The sequence below is a fragment of the Typopeltis vanoorti genome, chromosome 16 (assembly GCF_054136105.1).
Source record: "Typopeltis vanoorti isolate ZY-2024b chromosome 16, IOZ_Tvanoo_1.0, whole genome shotgun sequence".
Lineage (NCBI taxonomy): Eukaryota > Metazoa > Arthropoda > Arachnida > Uropygi > Thelyphonidae > Typopeltis > Typopeltis vanoorti.
The window spans coordinates 73,184,993-73,209,123 of record NC_143564.1 but is presented as its reverse complement, the minus strand read 5'-3'; the positions used below and the strand labels follow the sequence as shown (position 1 = coordinate 73,209,123).

The 24,131-nt window shown below is 35.4% G+C and overlaps 1 protein-coding gene across 5 annotated transcripts in view; it reads right to left on the bottom strand.

Annotated features, from left to right (window-relative positions):
- The window catches only part of LOC150098128 (SKA complex subunit 1-like), a 94,089-nt gene that overhangs the window by 55,340 nt on the left and 14,618 nt on the right, over nt 1–24,131 (bottom strand). For all 5 annotated transcript variants that reach the window (XM_090406550.1, XM_090406549.1, XM_090406554.1 and 2 more), the window contains exons 2-3: nt 18,324–18,532; nt 1,357–1,451 (exon numbers count right to left, since the gene is read on the bottom strand). In XM_090406550.1, the coding sequence (XP_090262676.1) occupies nt 1,357–1,451; nt 18,324–18,530 (302 nt within the window). In that variant the 5' untranslated portion in view covers nt 18,531–18,532. The remainder of the gene's footprint in view (nt 1–1,356; nt 1,452–18,323; nt 18,533–24,131) is intronic.

Below are 24,131 nucleotides of genomic sequence, written 5' to 3'. Positions count from 1 at the left end.
TTACTGAGATAATAAAGATAGAGAATAGAAGAAAGTAACGATGTAACAATAGATATAACAATGCATAGCAGTAGCATATTGGATATCCAGCTAACCCCCCACAACTACCTCACTTGACTTAAAGGGGTAGCAAAGAAGCAATTCAGTGTAGTACTCTCTTTTTCATAGTTATTGCAGGACAAATGGGTGTAGGAGGAATATGACTTGCTTTAACTTTTTCATAATTAATAACAAAAATTAAATATGGGGATTAAATTTGTCATTAATAAAAGCAGAAAAAAAAATTCCCAGACTACCCATGATACTTACGTACCATAGGTTTACAACCGTTCATGAATTGATGTATAAAGAGGAACTCAAAAAGGAAGCTAAACCGAAGTTTTTTTTCCCCAACTATCCCATAGAAAATACCATTACTGAAGCATATTTTTTTAGATGAATTCCACACAAGACACTGCAGAATCTATTGCACATCGTTATTTTATGCATACATATAGACAAAGGTTAGGAAGACAAGAAACCTACTGATCTTTTTCTTGAAAAAAAAAGCTCAGAGTAGTAATAGCTAGAAAACAATTTGAGAGAAAGGCTGCTCCAGAGACAAAAAGATGGAAGAAGCAGATCTGGCAGGTTTTGCAAATGGACTGTAAAAGACTGTTAGCAGCCACTGTTTATGTTTTAATAAGCCCACAGAAAGCAAAGGAATGATGAATGCCATTTCACTGGAACAGCACCCATGGAAATACTTATAGAAAATACAAAGGTGAGACAGTGGCTGAAGAGCCAGTGAGAAAAGGGATCATCAATCAGCCAACCATTAGACAGCATCAAGAATTCTTAGGGTGGTTTTTTGGCATACAACTCCAAATATGACCAGAATTCTAAGGTTGAACAGATGTGGGATTTGTACAGAGTTAGTAGCTGGATGGATGAAAAGTAACATCCTGAGCAGAAAAGAATGTCAAGTTTTTTTTAGAAGTAAATGCCAGTTCAAGAAAGGGGGATTATCCTGTCTGGCTGTTTGTGTATTATCAAAAAGTAAAGGAAGGTGAATCAAAATCTTTTGGTGAGAGAAAGAAGAATGATTGCACTGGCTGTGGAAGATTTTGCAGCTTGGGATGTTTGAGCACTACATGGTTTGTCAGTTTAATTAACTTTTAACTGTAAAACATTAAACACTACCTGAGCACCATCAAGTAATGCAACATTTTTTACTAAACAATATCAAAATTCACTCCAATCAAGTGAATCCATTACATTGTGTGTGTGTGTGTGTGTAGACCAAAACTACTAGCTGCACCTTAACAATGTTTTATTTTTCTCCATAAAAGTATATTATAAACTTTATTTACTTACATATTGGATGATTTTTGCTGGGATAAATAGGATGGTAACTTATTTTCTATTAACTGGATTTCATACTTTAGTCCTTGTACTTGCCTAATGAAATCCTTTACGTTATAGCAAATGATTTAGAACAACAAAAAAAAAAATTAGTTACATTAAATAAAACATTCACAACAACAGAAAAACTACTAAAAATGAAAGAATTTTATAACAAAATTATAAAAATTTTTAAATTAATCCTAGCAATTTTAAAAAATTTTAAATATGGATACTTACACTTAGCGAATTATCAAATTACATTTAATATTTCATTGTCTAACTGCACCAAAATAAAATAGGACCTTTTAACAAAGCTGATGCTCAATTTTGTTCATGAGATTAAAGAATACGTAGTATGGACAGAGAGAGAGAGAGAGAGAAAATGGAATATGTACCCAAAAGAATAATTTATACAGAAGTACAGATAAAAACAAAAAAGTCATGTAGCACATATTTATGAATAATGAATACTAACGCATTTAAACAGGTGGTTGGAAATCATAAGCCATTGTCAATCCACTACTGAATGAAGGCCTTTCCCAGATTACTCCAAATAGACACAGACCTAAATCACTCTTTGATTTAGGTCTGCGTCGTGGTCGCTTTTCCTCTTGTGGAATCTAATCCAGTACTTCTTTTGTTCATCGCCGATCTTGTCTTCGAGCAATATCTCCAGTCCATGGCCACTTCATATGTTTCACTCTTTCTATGATGTCAGAGACTTTAGTTTGATTTCATATCAACGTATTCCTTTTGTGATCCAGTCTTGTTATACCAAGCATACTTTCCATACTAAATTGTTGTTCTTAATTCTTGAATTTCCTCAGCAGTTGTCCTTGGCTGGTAATTATTTAGGAAATGACAATGTAAACTAGATTATTAAGTTTAAAAACTTTAATTAATAGCTACCTATATTTTGGCAATATCACATTGCCATCTTCAGGGATCACAAAACAATGACATGTGCATGCAGGCACTCACACTAAGCAAATGAGACTGAAGAAAGGCAACAGAAGTCAGTCCTAGAGCCCTAAATGGTGTCCCCTACTGGGCTAAATTTGGGTTGTCTTGGCTGTTGGGCTGACAATCTTAGAACGTATGCTTCCCAAATTGAGAGCAGTCTCATGCACCCAAATTTAATGAAGTTTGGAAACTTTTTCAGAGCTGAGGCAAATTCAAGGAATAGTCTTTCGTACTTGTATTTGCTGTGGTGTGTAATAAAGTGGCCTTCTTCCAACATATCCTGTGGTGAGCGCCCAAAGCATGGTCAGCAAGTCCTGAGTGGCTGTATTGGTGGAACCGGATGTAGACCTTGTGTTTGGATATCCTGATTTTGGCCATAGTAGGAGAGTTTGCAACTGAAAAGGATCTAGTATATTCCAGGTCAGTTTAGGTGAAGTGGCTGGTCATTGGTGGAGCAGATAAGAGATGCTTATTTCTTATGTGCTTTGTAACTGGCTGTTAGGTCATATTTCTTAGTTTTTGTTAATTTTTTCGATGTACCCCAGATATATGGAATGGTGATAGATTCAGATTAATCTCTGCTTTGAAGGGGGAGGGGGGGGGGGGATTGTGGTTACCTGGTTTAAATATTTTTTGGGGATTGTAGCCATTGGCTAAGAAGGTGTTAAGGATATCATCTAGTTCAGTAGTTAGGGCATTGTTATCTGAACTGATTAATTTTGTCCTGTTATATAGGGTTTTTATTATTATTATTATTTTCCGAAGACCCCAATGGAGTCAAAGAAAAGTTTTCCTCTAAGTAAACAGAGAAAGCAAGGGATCCATCAGGCTGGCATGTAATCAGTGTCTAGGAAAGGGAGATTGCTGTTTGTTTTCCTTTTCTTAAGTAAACTAGATCCTGGGGCATAGATTGTTTAAGTATGTTAAATTGTGGAGTGTATCCAGAGCATGCAGCCAAATGGAGAGCACATCATTCACGTAGCATAGCCAGACATGGGTTTATATGAGATAGAGTTTAAGGCTTTTTCTTCAAAGGTCTCCATAAAGAAGTTAGCCAGGGGTGGAGACCCCATGGCTGTCCCCTCTATCTGTTTGTAGAATTTTCCTTGACAAGCGAAATAGCCCAAGTTCATGGTGAACTGAAATAGGACTGAGATGTTGGGAGGAAATTTGGCTTGTATGATGTTTAAGGTATCTATTGTTGTGTCGTCCCTTCTTTCTTTATTATATTGTGTCTTGTATCTCTCTCATTGATATATCGGGACAACTTATTTAATTTTAGCCTTTCTTATTACAGTCGCAATATCAAGTTCTATCACATATGTCTCTAAGTTAAGTAGGTTGTGTCATTGTTATGCGATCCACATTAATAATAAACTTAGCCTTATGTCTCGCTTCTCTTATGCTCCTTCTTACGTAGCTTAACCTTTAAGGGCCACCAGAAATTTACCCGTTCCCTGAATTCTACAAATTATCCTGATCACTCAGGCAAATTTATTTTTTTACTGCACCAGCCTGAGCCTTAAAGTTAGAGATAGACACTGCCTTTAGGTTAATTATAGAATATCAAGTGCTATTAACAAAATAAATTAAATTCCTAGAAACCTGGGCTCTCTGGCATAATTTTACTCTTATTTGCAGTCATGCCCTTACTTTCAACTGGGGTATTCCCACACACACGTGCGTTCTTAGGTTCGATGTTTTATGAAGGGTCAGTCATCATGATCAGAAACACACATAATTAAGGAATTAAAACATTTATTAAATTCAATTAGTAATGCCATACAAGTTAAATTGATCATCAAATCTAATGTTAAACCTCTACCTTTCATTCACTCTCTCAGTCTTAAATCATTTTAGTACTTTACTTCAAAGTATGAGTAAATTCAATATCTCAATAACTTGATACATATTACATTTATGATTACAATTCATTTTTGACATTAAGGTACTTTAACACATTTTATAACCTATCTCAGGAAAAACATGACAGAATCTCTATCTGGTTGAAAGTCCTTAAAGTTCGCTTCAAGAAAACATAGTCATTTACACAGATCTTAATTCTTCACTCTTTCTTTTAATACAAATTTCAGATTGCGTTCTCTTAAATGTTAGTCAATTCACAAAAAGGGGCTAGAACAAGTGAGAGTAGTTATCTATTCTTTTTCTTCAGTTTTCTGCCTTCCTTCGTTCTTTGTTTCGAATCTGGTTGTCTCGATTTTTATCGCCACGTGGGTTACACGTGCTCGCCTGGGTTGGACGCTATACTTCTGCTAAGGTTTTTTCGTCGATGATCTTCTCACCAGGGCCTGCGGTTAGTCTTGCCAAAACCCTACTGCGGTGTCATACCGAACCCTTTCGTAAGTCAGCCCTCAGAAATGAGAGCTGAACCACAAAGAACTATCGGAGCACATGGAGAGAAACTCAGGAACAAGAAAAACGGGGGTCATTTACTTCCGTGTCGCGGGTTTTATTCGCTCTCCTAGAGCGCCACCTTTCTGAGTTTGAAATATCTTATCGTCTCACCCATTGGTCTCCGTTTGGGTGACTTCACCGATTAACATACAGGACTGCTTGTTTCGGTGAATGTATGCGTCATGATGCCTTCTAAGATGTGATGCCCGCAGGTGCTTACCCTGATCTTACAGTATTTAGGGTGATCTTTGCCCTATGTTGTTGAATAGTACGCATTCTTTCACTTAGAATATTTCATTAATAATTCCTCTCTTATTTTGTCCCTTGTTCTGACTTACATTCATGCTAGACACTTAGATATAAAACTTTAAAATTCACAAAATTCACAGTTTATCATATAGGAAGTTGTTATAAACAAAAATATTTATACTGCTAAAAGATAAGTATGCATGAATGTTTTTTTTTGATAATTGTTAGATTCTGGAATGGTGGCGTCAAGTAAATTTCATCATCATCATCAAATTCCTGGCCTGTACCCTCACAAGTGGTGTACAGGATATGATAGTACTACATGAAAAAAATTACATCATTACTAACTTCCTATCTATAATTTTCCTCCAAATCAGTCTGTTACTTGTCAAGACTCCAACATTATCAGATTTTATATTTCTATCGTCTAAGGCACTTTCTACCGTATCAATCCACTTATATCTTGATCTTCCTCTAGGTCGTTTTGCTGCCAACCCTGGCAGAAAACACTTGTTTTGCTAATCTTTCTTCACCCATTCTGTTTAAGTGACCATACCACCTGAGATTAGCTCTGCTAACACATTCCTGGATGTTGACAATGTCAAGTTCTTTCCTAATATCCTCGTTTTTAATATGATATTGCCATTGATGCCATCTATTCACGGCTATAATCTTTCTCGGGACTCTCATATCTGCCGTCTCTAGTCTTTGGTCAAGTGTTTTACTTCTGACCCAACTCTCAGATCCATAAGTTAAAACTGGTTTGAACACTGTCTTGTATACAACTAATTTAGTGTTCCGACTAATTTCTCTCTTATTCCATATGAATTTATTCAGTTGACTTCCTACCACACCAGCTTTGTTGATTCTGTTGTCTATTTCCATATTTAATTTACCATCTTTAGTAAAAATCGTGCCTAAGTAGCTGAAATGTTTCACTTGTTCCACAGGTTCTCCATTCACAACAGTTGACATTTTCAATGATTCTGCCTATTTTCATTGTCTTTGTCTTTTTATTGCTGACCTTCATACCATATCTATTACAACAGCTATTCAATTTAGTCAGAGAATCTTGCAGACTTGTAGCGGATTTATTTAGAAGTATAACATCATCCGCATAAAGCAAAGAGCTGGCATTAACATCTCCAAATTTGATATGTTTAATACCACTTTCCTTCATAATGTGATCCATATAGATAATGAATAACAAAGGGGATAATGTACATCCCTGTCTCACACCAGATTTAACATTAAACCATCTTCCTGTACTTCCTTCAATTCTAACTGCTGACTTAACTTACAATTCAAATAAAGACTAAGTATTGCTTGATATAATGCCACATCGACACCATATAACTGCAGCGTATTGAATAGCTTCTCTCTCTTGGCACCTTGTCATATGCCTTTTCCAAATCGACAAAACTTAAATACAGATCTTTGTTATATTCCCATGCTTTGTCGACTATTTATCGTAAAGTGAAGATCTGATCCCGACAGCCTCTGTTTGGCCTGAATCCAGCTTGTTCTTCACCAAGCTTTTCTTCCACAATTCTTCTCAACCGTTTCTCAAGTATACTTGCATAGATCTTGCCAGGAACACTCAGTAGGGAAATACCTCTGTAATTCTCACAATCAGTTTTATTTCCTTTTTTATATATGGGTAGTATTAGAGCTCTACTCCAATCATCGGGAATTCGTCCCTCTGTCCAGGCTTTCTGAACTATGCAGTGCAGCCACTGTAAGACTCTTATACCACCATACTTCAGCATTTCTGGTCGAATATCATCTACTCCTGCTGCCTTTCCACATTTCAAGCCTTTGATGGTTTTTTCTACTTGAAGTATGGATATATATTCCTGACTGCATGCCTGGTCAGTGTTTTTTACCACTGTGCTGTCATCACTGCTTGTTTCATTTAGCAGTTTTTCAAAGTAAATACTCCATACTTCAAGGATATCCTTTTCTCCCGTTTTCATGTCACCTTTATCATCTCTAGCTCCTTTTACAGCACTCTTTCCTCCATTCCTAAGCTTCTTCAACAACCTAAAGAATATTTTGCCACCTTTTTGATATTTATTTTCTGTATTCTTGCCAAAATCATGGGAGGACTTTGGCAAGAATATAGAATATTTGTTTAGCTAGTTTTACACACTGTTTAGCATTCTTGCATTTGTGTCTGTATTCTCTAAGAGCCATCCACAATGGGCCGTTATGGTACATTTTGCCTATGGATTTGGTAGTCCATATATTCAGGGTGAAGGTCTAGATTTAAAAGGTTTCTGTCTGTCACTTCCATAGGCCAAGAGGTAACCTTTTTAAGGAGCCTATGGAGTGTTCTGATTTGTGTGCTGGTGGGATCATATTCTGTAGGAAAGTAGATAGAATGATCTAAAAGTAAAGAGGCAAGTTAACCTGTGTAATCTCATTGGTTTAAAACCACAGTGGCATTTCTCTTATCTGCTTTGGTAATTACTTTTTTTTTTTTTTTTTGCTTTTCATTTCTTGCAGAGATTCAAATTCTTTCTATGATAGGTTGCTTTTTTGGTGGTTTGGCTTGGTGAGAATAATTTATTCTGCAAGAATCTTCTCAAGTGCTATTGCGAAGTTGTGGCCATGTGCGAGTGTGTTAATTGCTTCAGTGTTCAGGATAAGGGATGATAGGTTTATTACCATTAGGAGATAGGTGAGGTTTGGAAGCTGGTTTCTTTTGTTGGCTTTCAAATTTTTTAATGTACCAACAATGTATTCTTTGAAATTCTTTTTCTGCTGAAGCATTCAAGACGTCGGAAAGGATTGTCCAAATGACATTCAGCATAGAGCAAGCTCTACTTCTAGGGCAAGAATAGCTTCATTGGTGTTGGCCAGGAGAATGCAGGTGGTTGTAATCTGCTGTAAATATGCAGAGCTTTTGGTGATGACATAAATTGTTATTTTAATTTTATACAATTCAGGATTGCATTATTATCCTGGTAACATTTTAAAAAGGCTAATCAATTCAGTTGTCTGGATATCTTCAGCTTTAACTTGCATATTGACAGACCTTGCATGCGATGGAATCTCCATGGATGATTGTAATTCTTGTAGATAAGCTTATAAGTTGGTTAGACATAGCTTCTAATTTTTTTTTAGGAAATGACAATATTAACTAGATTATTATTTATAAAAACTTTAATTAATAATTACCTATTAAAGTTTATGCTGTCATTTCCTAAAAAATTAGAAGCTATGTTTAACCAACATATAAGCTAATCTACAAGGAGTTGTATTTATGGTAGTAGGTATATAAATTAGTATTTTCCACAGGGTACAATAGCTGCAGACTAATCTGTAGTGAATAGCCATTTTCCAAGTGTTCAAAAACAAAAACTTATATAAAATCCATGAAATTGCATCTCAGCATTCATTCTATGAAAAATAAATAAAATACTAAAATGAACATAATTCAGGAAGTTCCACATATGTTTCTATAAAATACATTACACTTGGTTTGTTAATGTAATTATGTGGTGTGAGCATAGAATTTCTGAAATGACAGTCAGATTACATCCCTATTTCCCTATTAAGCATGAAGACCCTTTGCTAAAGGCAGCTTATTTATTTAACCTGCTAGATTATTTATTTCAAAGCTGGAGCTTTCATCACTAACAAATAACTTATAAAGCATGACTGCACTCTTTACAATTTTCACTCCAATCAACAAAAAAAGGTAAAATTCAGTGAATTGTGAATGTGCATAAAGTTCTGCTTCATACCAGGAAAACTGCTGAAAATCTTGCATATGTTAAAATTTGCATTCAAAGTGGAAACAATGAGCAGAACTCAAATATTTTATTACTTTTCCAAATTCAAAGATGGAATGACATTTGTTGATCTAAATGATTGGTATTTCCATTCATGAGCAGAACAGATAGGGTGACATATCAAAGAAGAATCTGATCTGCAAGCACTCATCACTATTCTGCAGATGCAAGATGAAAACCTGAGAAGTAATGCAATGGAGATTAGTTTCTCAACCACAACAATACTTGCATTCATTCTGTTTTGATAGTGCAGAAATTCTTGACCAAAAAAGGAAAAAACTTTCCAAAATAACACAGTGTCAGCTCTAATAGTAAACACCTTTAAAACAAACTCACTAAGTTTTGGACTACAATTTGAACTAAAGTCTGGACTACAATTTCAGACAATGCTATTAAAAAAGTTATTTACTATAGCAAAATTGCTATCCATTATAACAAACTATTTCTGTAGTTCCAATGAGTTCTCTAGGCTGAGAGTCAACTGTAATTGTTAGTCCATTCTTACACTCCACATCTGCAACTTCCTTTTTTTTGGGGGGGGGGGGGGCACAAAACTCGGGTTGGCATGAAAAGAAGATTTAAATGTTTTTTTTTTATCACTGTAAAAAAAAAAACAACCTGCAAGATACATTTGCCAAGCTCGAATACAGAATTTCTGTAAATGTTTCCAGTAATTAACAACAGTGACGGCTGAACTGGATAAGGGTAATGAGTTTACAGTGATTCTACTGGACCTTGCTAAGGCCTTTGACAGGATACCACATGGAATTCTAATCAGTAAACTGCAGCATATGGGGATGGATATAGGGTTGGTGAGATGGATAGGAGGATGGTTGATGAAATGGAGAGATATCAGACAGTAGTTTATTCAGGAGTAGAGTCCAAAAGACTGGCAAGCCACAAGGATCTGTTCTTGGACCACTACGTTACAATTTGTTCATCAACGATATAGGAAAGGATCTGAGAGGAAGTGTTCACTTGATTGCTGATGATGCAAAGTTGGGTAGAGCAATAGTGAGTGCACAGGATGTCAAAATTTTGCAAGATGATTCGGATAGTTTGGAGGACTGGGCTAAGGAAAATGGATGTCAATTTAATGTGGCAAAGTGTAAGGTTATGCATTTTGGGGTGAAAAGAATAGCAGCAGTATATCACAGTGGTGGAACCATACTCCAGGAGATTGATGAGGACAGGGATTTGCGAGTGTTGGTGGATAGGGAGTTGAAGTTTAGGAGGCACATCGCAAAAATGGCTAAATCAGCTCATCAAATCACTTGGTTGCTGAAAAATACTTTAACAAGCAGAGACAAACAATTTTTTGTTCCTCTGTATCGAGCCTTGATAAGACCCCAACTAGACTACTGTGCCCAGATATGGGAGCCAGGGTTTCTTCTTAATGGGGAGGAGGTGAAAAGGATCCAGAGACTAGTGACCAAGATGATAGCAGGTCTATGGAATGAACCTTATGAGAACAGGTTGAAGATTTGTGGGTTGCAGAAATTGGTCGATAGACAAAGGAGGGGTGATATGATTGAGACATTCAAATTACTGAAGGGTTTCTATAAGATTAATTCAGAAGATATTTTTGAGAATAGGACTGGTGGTAGGAAGACTAGGGGGCCATACATGGAAGCTGGGCAAGAATGTGGTTAGCAAGGGTGTTACAGCTAGGTTTTTTTACTTGTATAGTGGTGAATGAGTGGAATAAGCTGCCAGAGTCTGTTGTGGGTGCCATGACAGCGAATGAGCTCAAGGCGAGGTATGATAGATACTGTGTGAATGTCGAATAGTTGTTCTTGACAAGATGTTAGGGCCTCCCTCGATGAGGCTGTCGACTCCTTAGAGTTGCCCGTAATAACAATAATTGTACAAATGATAGGCTTGATGTATCAAGATACTAGGTACTCTAGTAGCTAAAATTGTGGAAACTTTTTGGAAAGTGTATTTCTGAGGTTTGATGGCTCATAACACCACTTTGTTTTTTAAAATCAGCTAACGCCTTTTTATTCCCATATACGGGAGTAGGCGAGGCCATTTAGCCCTATCTAACTTTTGGAGACTGAGTTGGCAGTTCAATCTCCACTGGTACCCAATCAGAGACAGATGGCCCAAGGCTATCAATAATTAAGCAGTACGCAGCGAAGAGAGACGGCTCAAATGTGCCGCCATCTCGTGGTCCCTAACCCTAACACAATATATTTAATGTCTGAAATAATGTGGGTTCTACGGTCGATTTTCTTGAGTTTACAGGACGAAAAACCCGAGTTTCCGGGAGGAAAAACCTGCTTGCCCGTGCCAGAGATCGACTAACTCGGGAACCGGTCGAAAAAAGGCTTAGAAAAATTTCCTCTAGTCGCCGACTAGACTCGAAACCAAGTCTTCCTTCGTGCGGCCAAGCGCGGTGGTGTGCAAACGCCACACCCACTGAGCTACACAGGCTCTCTTTGTTTTTTTTTTAATTGCTATAGAATTTTCTGTTGTGCACCTTTTCCTGCCTTTACCAGTCTGGTTTTGTAGTGACTGAGTCTCCTTATACCTCTTCAAAAATTTAGAAATGCCACTTTTGGTTAAGTTTCCACCAATTTTTCTTCTAATTTCTTCATAACTGTAGCCGTGTTCACTTAATAGTACTATTTTACATTGCTTTCTGTTTGACCAGTCAACTCTTTGTGCCATTTCTTTAATTTTATTACGTTTTACAAGCTCACTAAATGAAAGAACACACAAAAAAAACAACCAACTTGATAGCAATCACATAACACACTGACAAAAGTCCTCCTCTCAGCTTCAATACATGATATCGATAGCTGAATCCTACTGTGACCTCACTGGCTCATTGCCAAAACAAGATGACACCTGATTGGCTCTCTAAACACTTGTGCTCATTGGCTACATTCAAATGAAGGAAAACTACTTCATATCAACCTAAGCAAGTTGTGCTTTTTTCTGATTTGGCTATAACTTTTCATAAAATACAGATAATTGGACAAACTTTGTTGCATTACATTCTTGATTAAATTAAGTTGGAAGATTATCTTTCCATTGATATATATAATTTTATGGTATTACACCAAAAAAAAGTGGTGTTATGAGCCCTCAAAAATACACTTTTTCCAAAAGGTTTCCACAATTTTGGCCACTAGTGTAACTACTACTTGATAGTACATATATCTCAGAGCAGAGGTAGCATCTCAGTAATTTTTTACAATGCCCCTAAGCTTTATACAATTCCTGATTGTATGCCACCTTGTAGGATGCTAGTCCTATTTTTGCTCTGTCAATTTCAAACTGTGTGCCTAGGGACTAGACACTGCTACACACAATTTGAGAACCACTGATCTCAAAGGGAAAAAGAACATGCAATCGATTTCACATTCCATATTTTTGATCACACTTTTTTTTTCTCCCCAGTCAACATCAACAAATTCAGTATGTCTTAAATGTTTTAGACACTTATCATAGGACTCATACTGGATATAGCTAGTAAATGAATATTGACAGCTTTAAATTCATGGAAAACAGTAATTATAATGACAACTTACTATCCACAGCTAATCACTTAAACTGAAATAAACAGTTGATCTTAGACCTAACAGATTTGCATAAATTACTTTTTTTTTCCCTTTACATTTTTTTCCTTTTGTTTAAATGACTAAAATTCGCTAAGACTGCTTAGAGACCTCATAAGTAACATAAAACTCATTTTTATTCTTTCTCAAAGTGAACAATTTTTTTCATGAATTTTTCCTAATTAGTGTGTGTGTGTGTGTGTGTGTGCATGCACACCTTTGGTAGATGCGATCTGCCTTCCATCCCAATGTTCAAGTTCCATCTTAATAGCAACAATGACAAAGCTTCCGCTTCACAGAACTGTAGATCTTAGTGATTCAATATCCATGCCCATACATATCTGCTCTTCCAACAAGCATGTTTATCCATAAAATAATATACAATACTTTTACCACAAAAATAAAATTAAAAAAAAAAAATATATATATATATATATATATATATATATTCCATATTTCACATATCAAACATCAAGACAGAAGCAAATTACACTCTTATAAACATTAATATAAACAGATTTTTGAAGAAAATGATTAATTTTCTGAAATTTATTTTTGCATGTTGCTGCAATATTTTATTTCCTTATTAGATTTAATATGAGACTTGTTATCTTGATACCTCAACTCTAGATCCTCTCTACCACTTGCTATCCTCCCCCCACCACGGAATCCAGGCAAACTAAAAACTGTTCACAACAATCCAAATGTGACCTTATCAAGGCCTCAAACTGGGATGACAACCTCCTTAAAATCTGTGTCAGTGTGTTCTTCTAGCTGAACTATTAGTCTGTTGAACTATTTTGGCTATGTTTTCAATATGCCCTATAAACTTAACTCCCTGGCCCCCAATCACTCCCAAATTTCTTTAGACTCATCGATTCCCTGCAGTTCAGTTCCATCAGTATAGTACACAGGTTGTGAATCTCTTTTCCCCAAAGCCTTATACTTTGCCAGCTGTCAGCTGTTATTCTTTGTCCATAATGCAAGTCTACTTAAATCATCCTGCAGGATCTCTTCTTCTACCCAGTTTTGCATCATCAGCCAACAAGTGGCTGTTTTCTATTAAATCATTTCATATATCATTGGTGTACAAATTAAATAGTTGCAGCCCAAATAAAGACCCCCTGAGGTAGATCATTAATCACCCACATTCTTCTTGATTCAATTCCCTCATGCTATTCTAATGTATGCCGCCCACCATCCCTTCTCGCTCTTATCCATATCTAGCTACATATCAATTCCCATCTGTTCTAATTTATATAACAAAGTTCTTGTTGAATGCCTTAGTAAAATCTAGCAGTATCATCATGCAGTCATTTCTTTTATCCGATTCAGCTGTCACTTTAAAAAAAATAAAAATTAGTAAATTACTATGGAAAAGACCTACTCTAATGTAATTGGAAGAACAATGGGACATTGCACCCTCTGATTAGAAAAGGCCCAAGTTCAATTCTTACTGCAATGAAAGGAATCTTTATGTGTGTTTTTTCAATTGAAGGGGAGTTAGCCAATCTCATATGGATGTAACAGAGTTTTTCCTCCCAGGAAACTTGGGTTTTCATCCCATAAAATCAGCCTTGAGGACAACAATTTACAGACAAAAACTACTGGTGATGGTGGTGGGCAGCAGATGGCATTGTTGTAGATCAGGGTTTCCCAAATTGGGTTCCACAGAAATCGTCTTCTTCAGAAAGTGAAGAAGTGTTCCATGATGTCAGTGACCAAGCCGATTTTTGCCTGCAAGCATTACAACAATGGGTGGCATATCCTCTGTTCTCAAAACTGGACGAAATAACATCTGTGTTGCAAATGTCAGTGACCAAGCCGCATATTTTTAAACATGGAAATATTCATGAATTATTGTTAATTTTCACACATCAAAATCTTTCAACATTTGGGAAAGGGATACCGCTGTTTATGAACCGGTCATAAATATTGCCTGCAAGACGATCACAACAATGGGCGGCATATCCTCTGTTCTCAAAACTGAATGAAATAACATCTGTGTTGCAAATGTTAGTGACCAATCAGCAAGGAAGTATAAAGAAAATTTTTCCACTGAAATTGAAGATCAAGGTAGTCTGTATCCAGTTCTCAAATCTAGTAATACTGAATATTTTCTTCGCAAGTTTGTATTGTAGGGTGAAAGTGCTTGTTTTGAAACCATATTGCCATGATTTTTTAAACGTAATAGGCCTACATATTTAAATTTTAATATGAATAAGAGAAAAGGGACTTTGTTTAATTTTGGTGTTAAGAAATCTCTTATTGAAGGTGTTTGTGATGCAACAGATGGTGATTCATCCACCTCCAGCCTAAAAAGCGATCTCCAGGATGTACAAAAGGAGGGGAAAACTACCAGCACACTGGAGAAAAAGTCTGCATTCACTCATAAGTACTATACTTATATTATAAATTTTTAATGATCAGAATGGGATATGTCAATGAAAATCAGCACAAATTAATTTAATGATGTTGGCCTGAAGGAACTACAATATGCTAAAAGATTTCATTAGTACAGTGATTGACAACTGATTTAAATGCAATTTTATATTTGTCAACATGTCACACAATATAGATAAGTGTACTAATACTCTATGATTATGCCATAATTAATTATTAATACATTACAAAATAACCAAGGTCTTCCATGAAAATTTCAGGATTTGTGAAGTGTTCAGTCATAGAAAAAATCTGGGAAAGCTGGTGTAGATGATGGTAGTGGAAGTTCGGTGTAGTTAGTGTAAGCGGTGGACACCAAGAGTTATAGAGTAAGTGCCCTCCCTCAATAAGTCTTTGGACTCCTTTAAGGAGTAAAATAATAAATAAATAATCTTATCGTTATCTCACTTAAGTCAAATATGAATATCTGCTCACATCTACATTCTCCCTAAAAGCTGTAGTTTTCCTCCCGACTGCACTATCAAATTCTCACTGAACAACTTCTTTAGAAAAACTAACTCCAAATCCATTTAAGTGCTTTCCATCATTCATATTTATGAATTTCTATCCATCAAATTCATTCCACATTCACCAACTGCCCACCATTCTTTCTGAACAACCTACACATTGACTCATTCACAATCATCACCCTTTTCTCACTCATCTCTATCATGCTTTGGTAGTAGACTTGCTCTTCTTTTCACCTGTACCAGCAACTTTCATATCTTCTCACATACATTTGCCACCAAAACAATCATTTCTTTCACTTTTCCTCTCTGCATGTTAATAGCTCACTAGCATTCTTAATCTCATATATGAAATTCAATTCTTTACTTTGATCATTGTAAGCACATTTGATCATTGTAAATAACTTTATGAAAAGTTTTGAAGAATGACTAAATAATTAATAAAATAACAAAATTCATCTTAGAGAAATGTATAAAAATTAATGATTTCATTCTTAATGATAAACCTATAGAAGAAATGCAGCTGATACTCCGCAATCTTGTAGAATCACAAGAATAATCTGCTAGTGAATTTCTGTTAGAATGCTTGCAAGGCTTTTCAGTAGTCATACTGAGTTTGCTATAAACCTATTTGCTGGAGCAAGAACCGATGGAAATATTTTTGTGGAAAGGACAAATGTCAGAAATGTATATGGGATAAGATTCAAATTAGCTAAAACAACTAATACCTATAAACAGTACTATAACATATGGGTCTGAAATAAAACAGTTGAGATATAAGGAGGCTGAGGAAAATTAGGAAAGTAACAAGATAGCATCAATAGTAGAATCATATTTTAAAAAATAAAGCTATTACAAAAAGAATTTGACATTATTAACATTCAAGAATGTGTTAAGTACACTCATCTAAGATAGTTGATCACCTAAACAAAATGAGAGACAAAAGGTTAGCAAAAGTTTGAAGCAAAATAGTATTAAAAGATACAGAGAAAGTTCAAGATCTGGATAAACCAATTCAATTAGTACCACTATCAAAGTGTTAGAATAAGAAAACTATACATTTTTCTATAAACCAACATGTGGATAACCAGCATCCAAAAATATCCAGTTTTGTTGTGATATCAAGAAGGATATTCAATTGGTATTTTTAGACTTAATACTGAAAAATACTTAACACTGTACCATGAAAGTAGGATCTACAGAAAAAAGCCTAACAAAATGCTATTTACATGTGCATTCTTACTTAAAACCAGAGAAGCTAGGCATCTTCCAAACTGGCATCCAGAGCTACTGGCTTTCAATGAGGAGTTGAAAAAAAAAATTAAACCTTCTAAAAGGAGCATTCTGTGAGAATGAGTACTCTTCTTTAACTTACTTTTTTTTTTCTGTTATACTTTCAGGAAAATTGCTACTTTGTCGCCAATGAAAAAATTTTTTCTCACCGAAATGAAGCACCATGGTGTATATAGTATAACCTGTTCCTGTAAAATACCTTATCTAGGACAATAGTCATCCAGAATTATTCATAGAAAAGAGGAAAATTACATAATAAAAATACTGAATATAAAATAATAAATGCTACTCCACTTCGTAAACATATTCTCATGACAAACATTCTTGGAAAACAATATACAATTCAGCAAGATACAAAAGTGCTTGATCACTGTATTCAGAAATAAAAAACATGCTTCAATAGCTAAAGAAATGCCACAAACTAAGGCATAAATAAATATTACCCATATCTGTCTTCCAAATTTACGAAGCAATAATTACATCTGACATTCACAATTTAAATCAATTAAAAATACTTGTAATAAATAATTTGCACCCAATGGATTTTGAAATAGGCTTGCCATTTTAATTTGTGAAATTAAAATCTCCACATCTGAGACTAAATGCTATGATGCATTCAAGATGGAGTGCCATAAATCAGATATTTAAAATTAAATTTGATCTCCTTTTCTTTTTAACATGTTTCAAGCCATAATAATATAAGAAGTGTACAGATATAAGAATATAATATAAGTTAAAGTATTTATTAATTACCTTAACATACAGTTATGCTACTGCACACATGAATGCATACGTGTTCAAAAAAAGACCGAACTTTTGCTATAAAGACTATTACTCATTTTACATTTTAAGCCCTATTCAAAGTATTCCCATCTACTGGTGATACACTATTTCTCAACATTTCTTCCACTTTTGGATGAAATGTTGAAAAATGCATCCTGGAATGCACTTTCTGTGATGGCACAGTTCTCTTATCACATTTTCCTGAATCTCCTCTATGATTTGGAAATGATGTCCTTTCAAAGTTTTAAGTTTGGGAAACAGAAAAAAGTCTTCTGGGGCTAAGTCCAGAGAATAGGATGGATGAGGCACAACAGATGTGTCATGTTTTGCCATATAGCCAATGCATTGTCGTGTTGCAACATCCAAGTCTTCCCACAATTCAGGCCTCTTCCTGCATACCACATCCCTCCAACGTGCTAAAACTTCCTGGTACAACTCTTTGTTTACCATCTGACCATGTGGTACAAATTCATAATGGACAATGCCTTTCCAATCAAAAAACACAACCAACATCACTTTGAATTTTGACCAACTCATCCGTGTTTTTTTTTTTTTTTGGTCATAAAGACCCTTTCCCCACCTAAATGATTTCATCTTGGTTTTAACATCATAGCCATAAACCCATGTTTCATTTCCTGTTATGATGTTCTTAAGAAAGTTTTCATTACCATTTGCATTTGTTCTACAGGCTTTGTCACTTTGTCATTTATCTGATGAACAGCTTGTACATGTGCTCACTTCAGCAGATGTAACTCGACGACTAATGCTCGTAGCAGAATGGGGAAAATGGCAGTTTGTTCTCAAAACCTAACCCTGCTGCTAGGTGTGCTCATTAGCCGCATCGCACTCTCTGTGATAGTTGGCACACTATTTAAAAAGTTTGGTCTTTTTTTGAACATACCACTTATATCCAAATATAAAACACCAGAAAGTTACCAATATTTCTTTTAACTTACTTCTGCTGTTTCTGTATTACACTTGGTTTTATTAATTTCCATTTTCATCTGTTGTAGAAGAACTTTTATCTCCTGTAACGTTTCATTGGTAGTTAGAAGAATTCCATATACCGATGTGTTCATGTTCCGTAGTTCAATGGCAGTTTTAAGAATAGACACCTTTTCATAAATATACTTGGATATATCAATTACTCCTGGGACAGACATGACTGGAAAAGATTCAACACTTACCATTAAAAATGACTTATTTTGTTTGTAAACTAGTATTAATATTCTCTTAATAAATTAATATTAATAATCTATTATTAAAGTATTCAATAATTCATTTTGAACATTCAAAAACTGCCTGAAGTCAGTTGTTAGGAATTATGACCTAAGCAGCTAAGGATGTATGTAAGGCCGATATATTGTCTATAGACTGTGTTCTTCTGAATGTTTTGTGGGATGAAAAACCCCAGTTTCTGTGATTTTTCAAATCCATACTTAAATCCTGCTTGAAAGCAGTTTACAGTGTTTAAAACATTAATTGTTAAAGAGACCTTTATTAAAGTTTAACATTGTAAAATTGTTAAAGAGATCTTTAACACTTATTAAGAAGACCTATAAAATAGTTTCAAATAATTTTAAATGAAAATGGCAGGTGAGCATAACAGCACTACAACAGTGGTTACAGTTAATACACAGAAAAATGCAATCACCCTGCACCTTTATGCAAATGGCTGTACAGTGGACAGCAATTCTGACAGGATCCACTGTGACAAAAAAAAGAAATACTGTTATTTCTTTACAGAAGCCTTTGTGACAGTTAATACTGACACAAATCTTTAAGTATAATACAAATAATATTACTTCCAAGCCTCCATAGTGGCTGAGGACTCATCATAGGAGGAGAATACTCACCATCCACTATAGCAATGCATTCCACTCAGTTTACTTAGTTTGTGGTAAATATGTACTTTTCAGGTTTTTATTCATATGACCTTTGTACGGTGTCAAGGGATGATCTCGTTCTTGCATCACCCATTATCCTATGCCAGTGATGGCAAACTTTTTTACCCATGTGTCAAAACTTTTTTTTTTTTTTTTTTTAAATATTGACGTTGTTGATGTGCCACTTGCATACATGCATTATAAATATAACTACATAATCATAGATGGCGGCTTATACATATCATATTAGGCTATTTATTTAATAGGACATTGATATAAAATCTATGAATTCATCGTCATCTGGTAGCATCCTCTAGCAAGAGGGTTGCAGCAGATGAGCAGCACTTCTCCATTTCTCTCTGTCTGTCGCTTCCATCATTCTTAAACCAGTCCATTCCACGATGTCATTAAACCACTCTCTAGTTAGTCTTCCACGTCTTCTCTTCCCCTCAACTTTCCCTTGTAATATAGTTCTTGTCAGGTGTCCCGAAGAACCTCTCAGAAGATGTCCTGCAAATCTGGTCTTTCTTTGCATAATATTCTTTAGCAGTGTTCTTTCCATCCCAACTCATCTTAAAACTTCTTGATTTGATATTCTTTCTGTATAGCTAATCTTTTCCATCTTTCTATAACACCACATTTCCAATGCATTAATTCTTTCCATATCTCTCTTTCTGAGTGTCCATGACTCACTTCCATAACTTTTTATTTTTCCATAATTTTATTTTTACATTATCTCCTATTTTTCTACCATTATCATTATCTTGATCTTTTTTTATGTTAATTCTTAGTCCATACTCTTTACAAGAGTTTTCAATTCTTTGAATAATTTGTTGTAACCCATTTTCACTTTCTGCCATCACCACTACATCGTCCGCATATCTTAAGTTATTAATGATTCTTCCGTTTATTTTTATTCCTTCTTCTACATCCTCAAGTGCCTCTCTAAACATTTGTTCACTATAAAAGTTAAACAATAATGGTGATAACTTGCATCCTTGTCTGACTCCTCTCTCCACCGGGAATTCTCCTGTTTCCTCTCCATTTACACATACTGAGGCTATTTGTGACCAATATAATCTCTTTAAAATTTCCAAGTCATAAGAGTCAATATCAGTATTTTCTAGAATGTCAAAAAGCCTTTCATGTTTCACTGTATCAAATGCCTTTTCAAAATCTAGAAATCCCCAAAACAACTTTCCATCATGGTTTAGTATTTTCTCCCCAATAATTCTTAGAAAAGTTATTGCCTCTCTAGTTCCTCTGTTGGTTCTGAATCCAAACTGTTCCTCATTCATTTCTTTTTCTATTTCATTCCTAATTCTCTCTAAAATTATTTGCACCAGAATTTTTGCTGTGTGAGTTATAAGACTTATCGTTCTAAAATTGTTACAGTCTAAAACTCCCGTCTTTTTTGGAATGGGGATAAAAATTGATCTTCTAAACTCCTCTGGTAATTCTTTCCTTCATAAATTCCGTTAATAATTTGCCATAACACTTCCATACCTTTTTCACCTTATAAGTTCTATCTGTATACCATCTATTCCAGGCGATTTTCCTTCTTTCATCTTTTGAATTGCTAGATTCAATTCCTCCCTCATGATGCACAGTCTCTGCCCACTATGTTCTTTCCTTTGATTTTCTCCTCTTTCCCTGTCTTCATAAAGTTTACTTACATATTCTTCCCATCTCTGTAATATCTTCTCTTTTTCTATCAGAATTTCACCTCTTTCATTCTTGATTGCTCCAGTCCTTAGCATCTTTCTCCTTCCTGTCATCATATTAATGTTTTTATACACACCTTTTATGTCCTTTCTTTCTGCCTTTTGCTGTTGTATCTTTACTTATTTCATCTAACCACTCTTCCTTTCCCTTCTTATCTCTCTTTGTATCTCCCTACCCAAGTCTTTATACTGCTTTTTTTTCCTCCTCTGTTTTACTATTAACTAACTTTCTTCTTTGTGTTATTTTCCTCAAAATATTTTCCGTCATCCATGGTTTCTTTCTTTTCTCTCTTTCCTCTTCTTTTTTGACTAAATGCAATTATGCTTTCCTTCAGAATCTTCCATTTTTCACTTGCATCATCATTTTCTTGTATATTTCTCTCGTTCATTTCTTCCTCTACTTTCTTTGAGAATTCATTCGCCATACTTGGTATCTTCAGCCACTCCATGTTCCATGATTTGTTCCATTTCCCTGTAGTTACCTTTTTTAGATTAAACCTTATATTATACAATTAATTTAATAAACTGAAATTACAAACTTACATTGCATTTAATGACTTTTCTGTTGCTGAGTACTGGTAGAAAGTTCTTTCAATGAAAAAACCTACCTTCACCGTAACTGAGAGCGATCTTACACAATTTATCACAGTTTTTTCATCAGAATACCAATATTTTTCAACATCCAAGATGTGTCACCTGAAACCCTCAAGTGTGTCAGTGCTGACAAGCGTGTCATAGGTTCGCCATCACCATCCTATGCAATAATTCCCTGTATCTATTTGACAGTCTCCTCTCATCAACTTATACATCTCAAATGATATCATCCCTCTTCTTATCTGACAAGTTCTGAATGAGACATTCCTTCAATCTGGCCTCATACTCAATATTTCAGAGTTCTGAGACAGTTTTAGTTGTTTGCCTCTGCATTCTTTCCCATGTTTCTTTATCACCAATACAACCAGATGACCAGTTATGTGCACAGAAATCCAAATGAGACCTAATTAGCACCTTATTTTATCCACATGTGTCAGCGTTCTTCATATTATAGAAGCAATTTTTTGGATAACCTTTACAACTTTTACAATGTGGTTCTTGAATTTCAATTCCCTATCCACCAAGATCACCTGATCCCTTGGTTCCTCCACCTCCTGAAGCAAAGTTCCTCCAATATTGTAAACCTCAATTTATCTCCTCTGGTCTAAGTGCAAATTTTACTCTTAGCAATATTGAAATGACTCCATTTTTCAGCCCAAAGCACCAAACCATTCAAATCCTCTTGTAACAACAATATATGATAACTTCCCGACATTGCTCTTCCTAATTTAGCATCTTCGGCAAACAACTGAATATCTCCTTTTACATCATTCATATATAAGTTAAACAAGGGTGGTCCCATAACAGGACTATCTGGCATTCCTCTCATCACCTTCCTTTTTTGAGACAGTGCATCTCTGCATGCAGCTCGTTGATTCCTATTAGTCAACTATCCTTGTAACCAAGCTACCAAATGACTATCCATTCTTCTCAACTTCAACAGCAGTTTATATCATGCAGTACTCAATCAAATGCTTTAACAAAATCCATATAAATCACTATACACTATGTTCATAAAAGTATTTGGACACCTGCACCTTATACTTCTCATATTGATGGTAGGTACCCTGTTCTTTATATTTCCTCCATAACATCCTCTTTCTCAGAAGCGCCTACATAATTCCATGATTCATCTATTTCACTCCTACTTTATTTATCCTCTGAACTTTAGGAATGAGCCTCCATACCTCAGTCGTTACTTCTAAGGGTGGAAGAGCGGAAAATAGTTCCGTTGCATAAAGGAGGCTCCAAGACTGATGTAACAAATTACCAGCTGATCAGCATATCAGGAGTTGTTGTTGTCAAGGTACTGGAGAAGTTTTGGTCAAGAGCAAAATACAGGAATGGGATACTGTTGGGGGGGGGGGGGGAGAGGACCATGGTTTAGTGAAGGGTAAGCCATGCCTCAGTTTGAGCCTCCGTAGCTCAGTCAATATAGACAAAGCCCTTTGGTCGGAACGACCCGAGTTCGATTCCCGTCCGTGACTTGAGGAACCTTCATCTGGTCTCATATGGAGGTAGGATTTTTTTTTTTTTTTTTTTTTTTTTTTTTTTTTTTTTTTTAACCTGGAAACTTGGATTTTTTGTCTCCCAGAACAGGCAAACCGGCCCCATGAACACACGCATCTACAGACATAAGACACACTGGGAGACAGTTATAGTTGCAAGAATTTTAAAAAAAAAAATAAATAAAATAAAATAATAATACCATAAAAGTAAAAGAGGAGGATTGAGTAAGCAACTAACTTTAGAAATACAATCTAACATTGCCATAAGTAATAGATTCCAGATCAAATCCTAAGCACAACTGATTTCTCTCCCTTTCAACTGATCAAGCTACTGTAAGTCACCAATCTGTTGTTTTAAGTTTTCTGTTCTATAATTCCATACTTTTATTTTGTAAAGCTTGTATCTAGCTATCCCCCCCTTCCCCACATCAAAACTATATGATCACTCTTCCCACCTAGTGGCATCATGGTGATATCTTCTATTATCACTGTATAAGATGACATTAAATCTAACACTCTAGTCCCATATGTTGCTTCAATTACATACTACATAAGATAATTGTCCCTAAGATGCACAAGGAATTTGATCTACTTGTTCACACATGATATATCCTCCACTGAGTCTAATTAAACAGTGTTTTTTTCATGTTTTGGATATTTCATATAGAAAACTGGTGTTTACCAAGTCTCTCTTTCTGATGCTTACTTGTCTCATGCAGATGTCATCTTATGCATTTTGAACAAACCTCTTCAGAAGAGAAGAGGCTTAGTAAACACAGATCTTACATAACATCGATCGACCAACCAAGGATGTGTTCAATGTATAATTATTATTATTATGAGCTACTCCATGGAGTCCTTAGACTCATTGAGAGAGGCCCTACACATCATGTCAAGCACTATCTAACATTTGTGCAGTATCTATCATACTCTGCTTTGAACTCAATCACAGTTATGGCACCTACAACAGACTGGCAACCTATTCCACTCATTTACCATTCTCCAAGCAAAAAACACACTTGCTTGGTTCCAAGGATGGCCCCTAGTTCTCC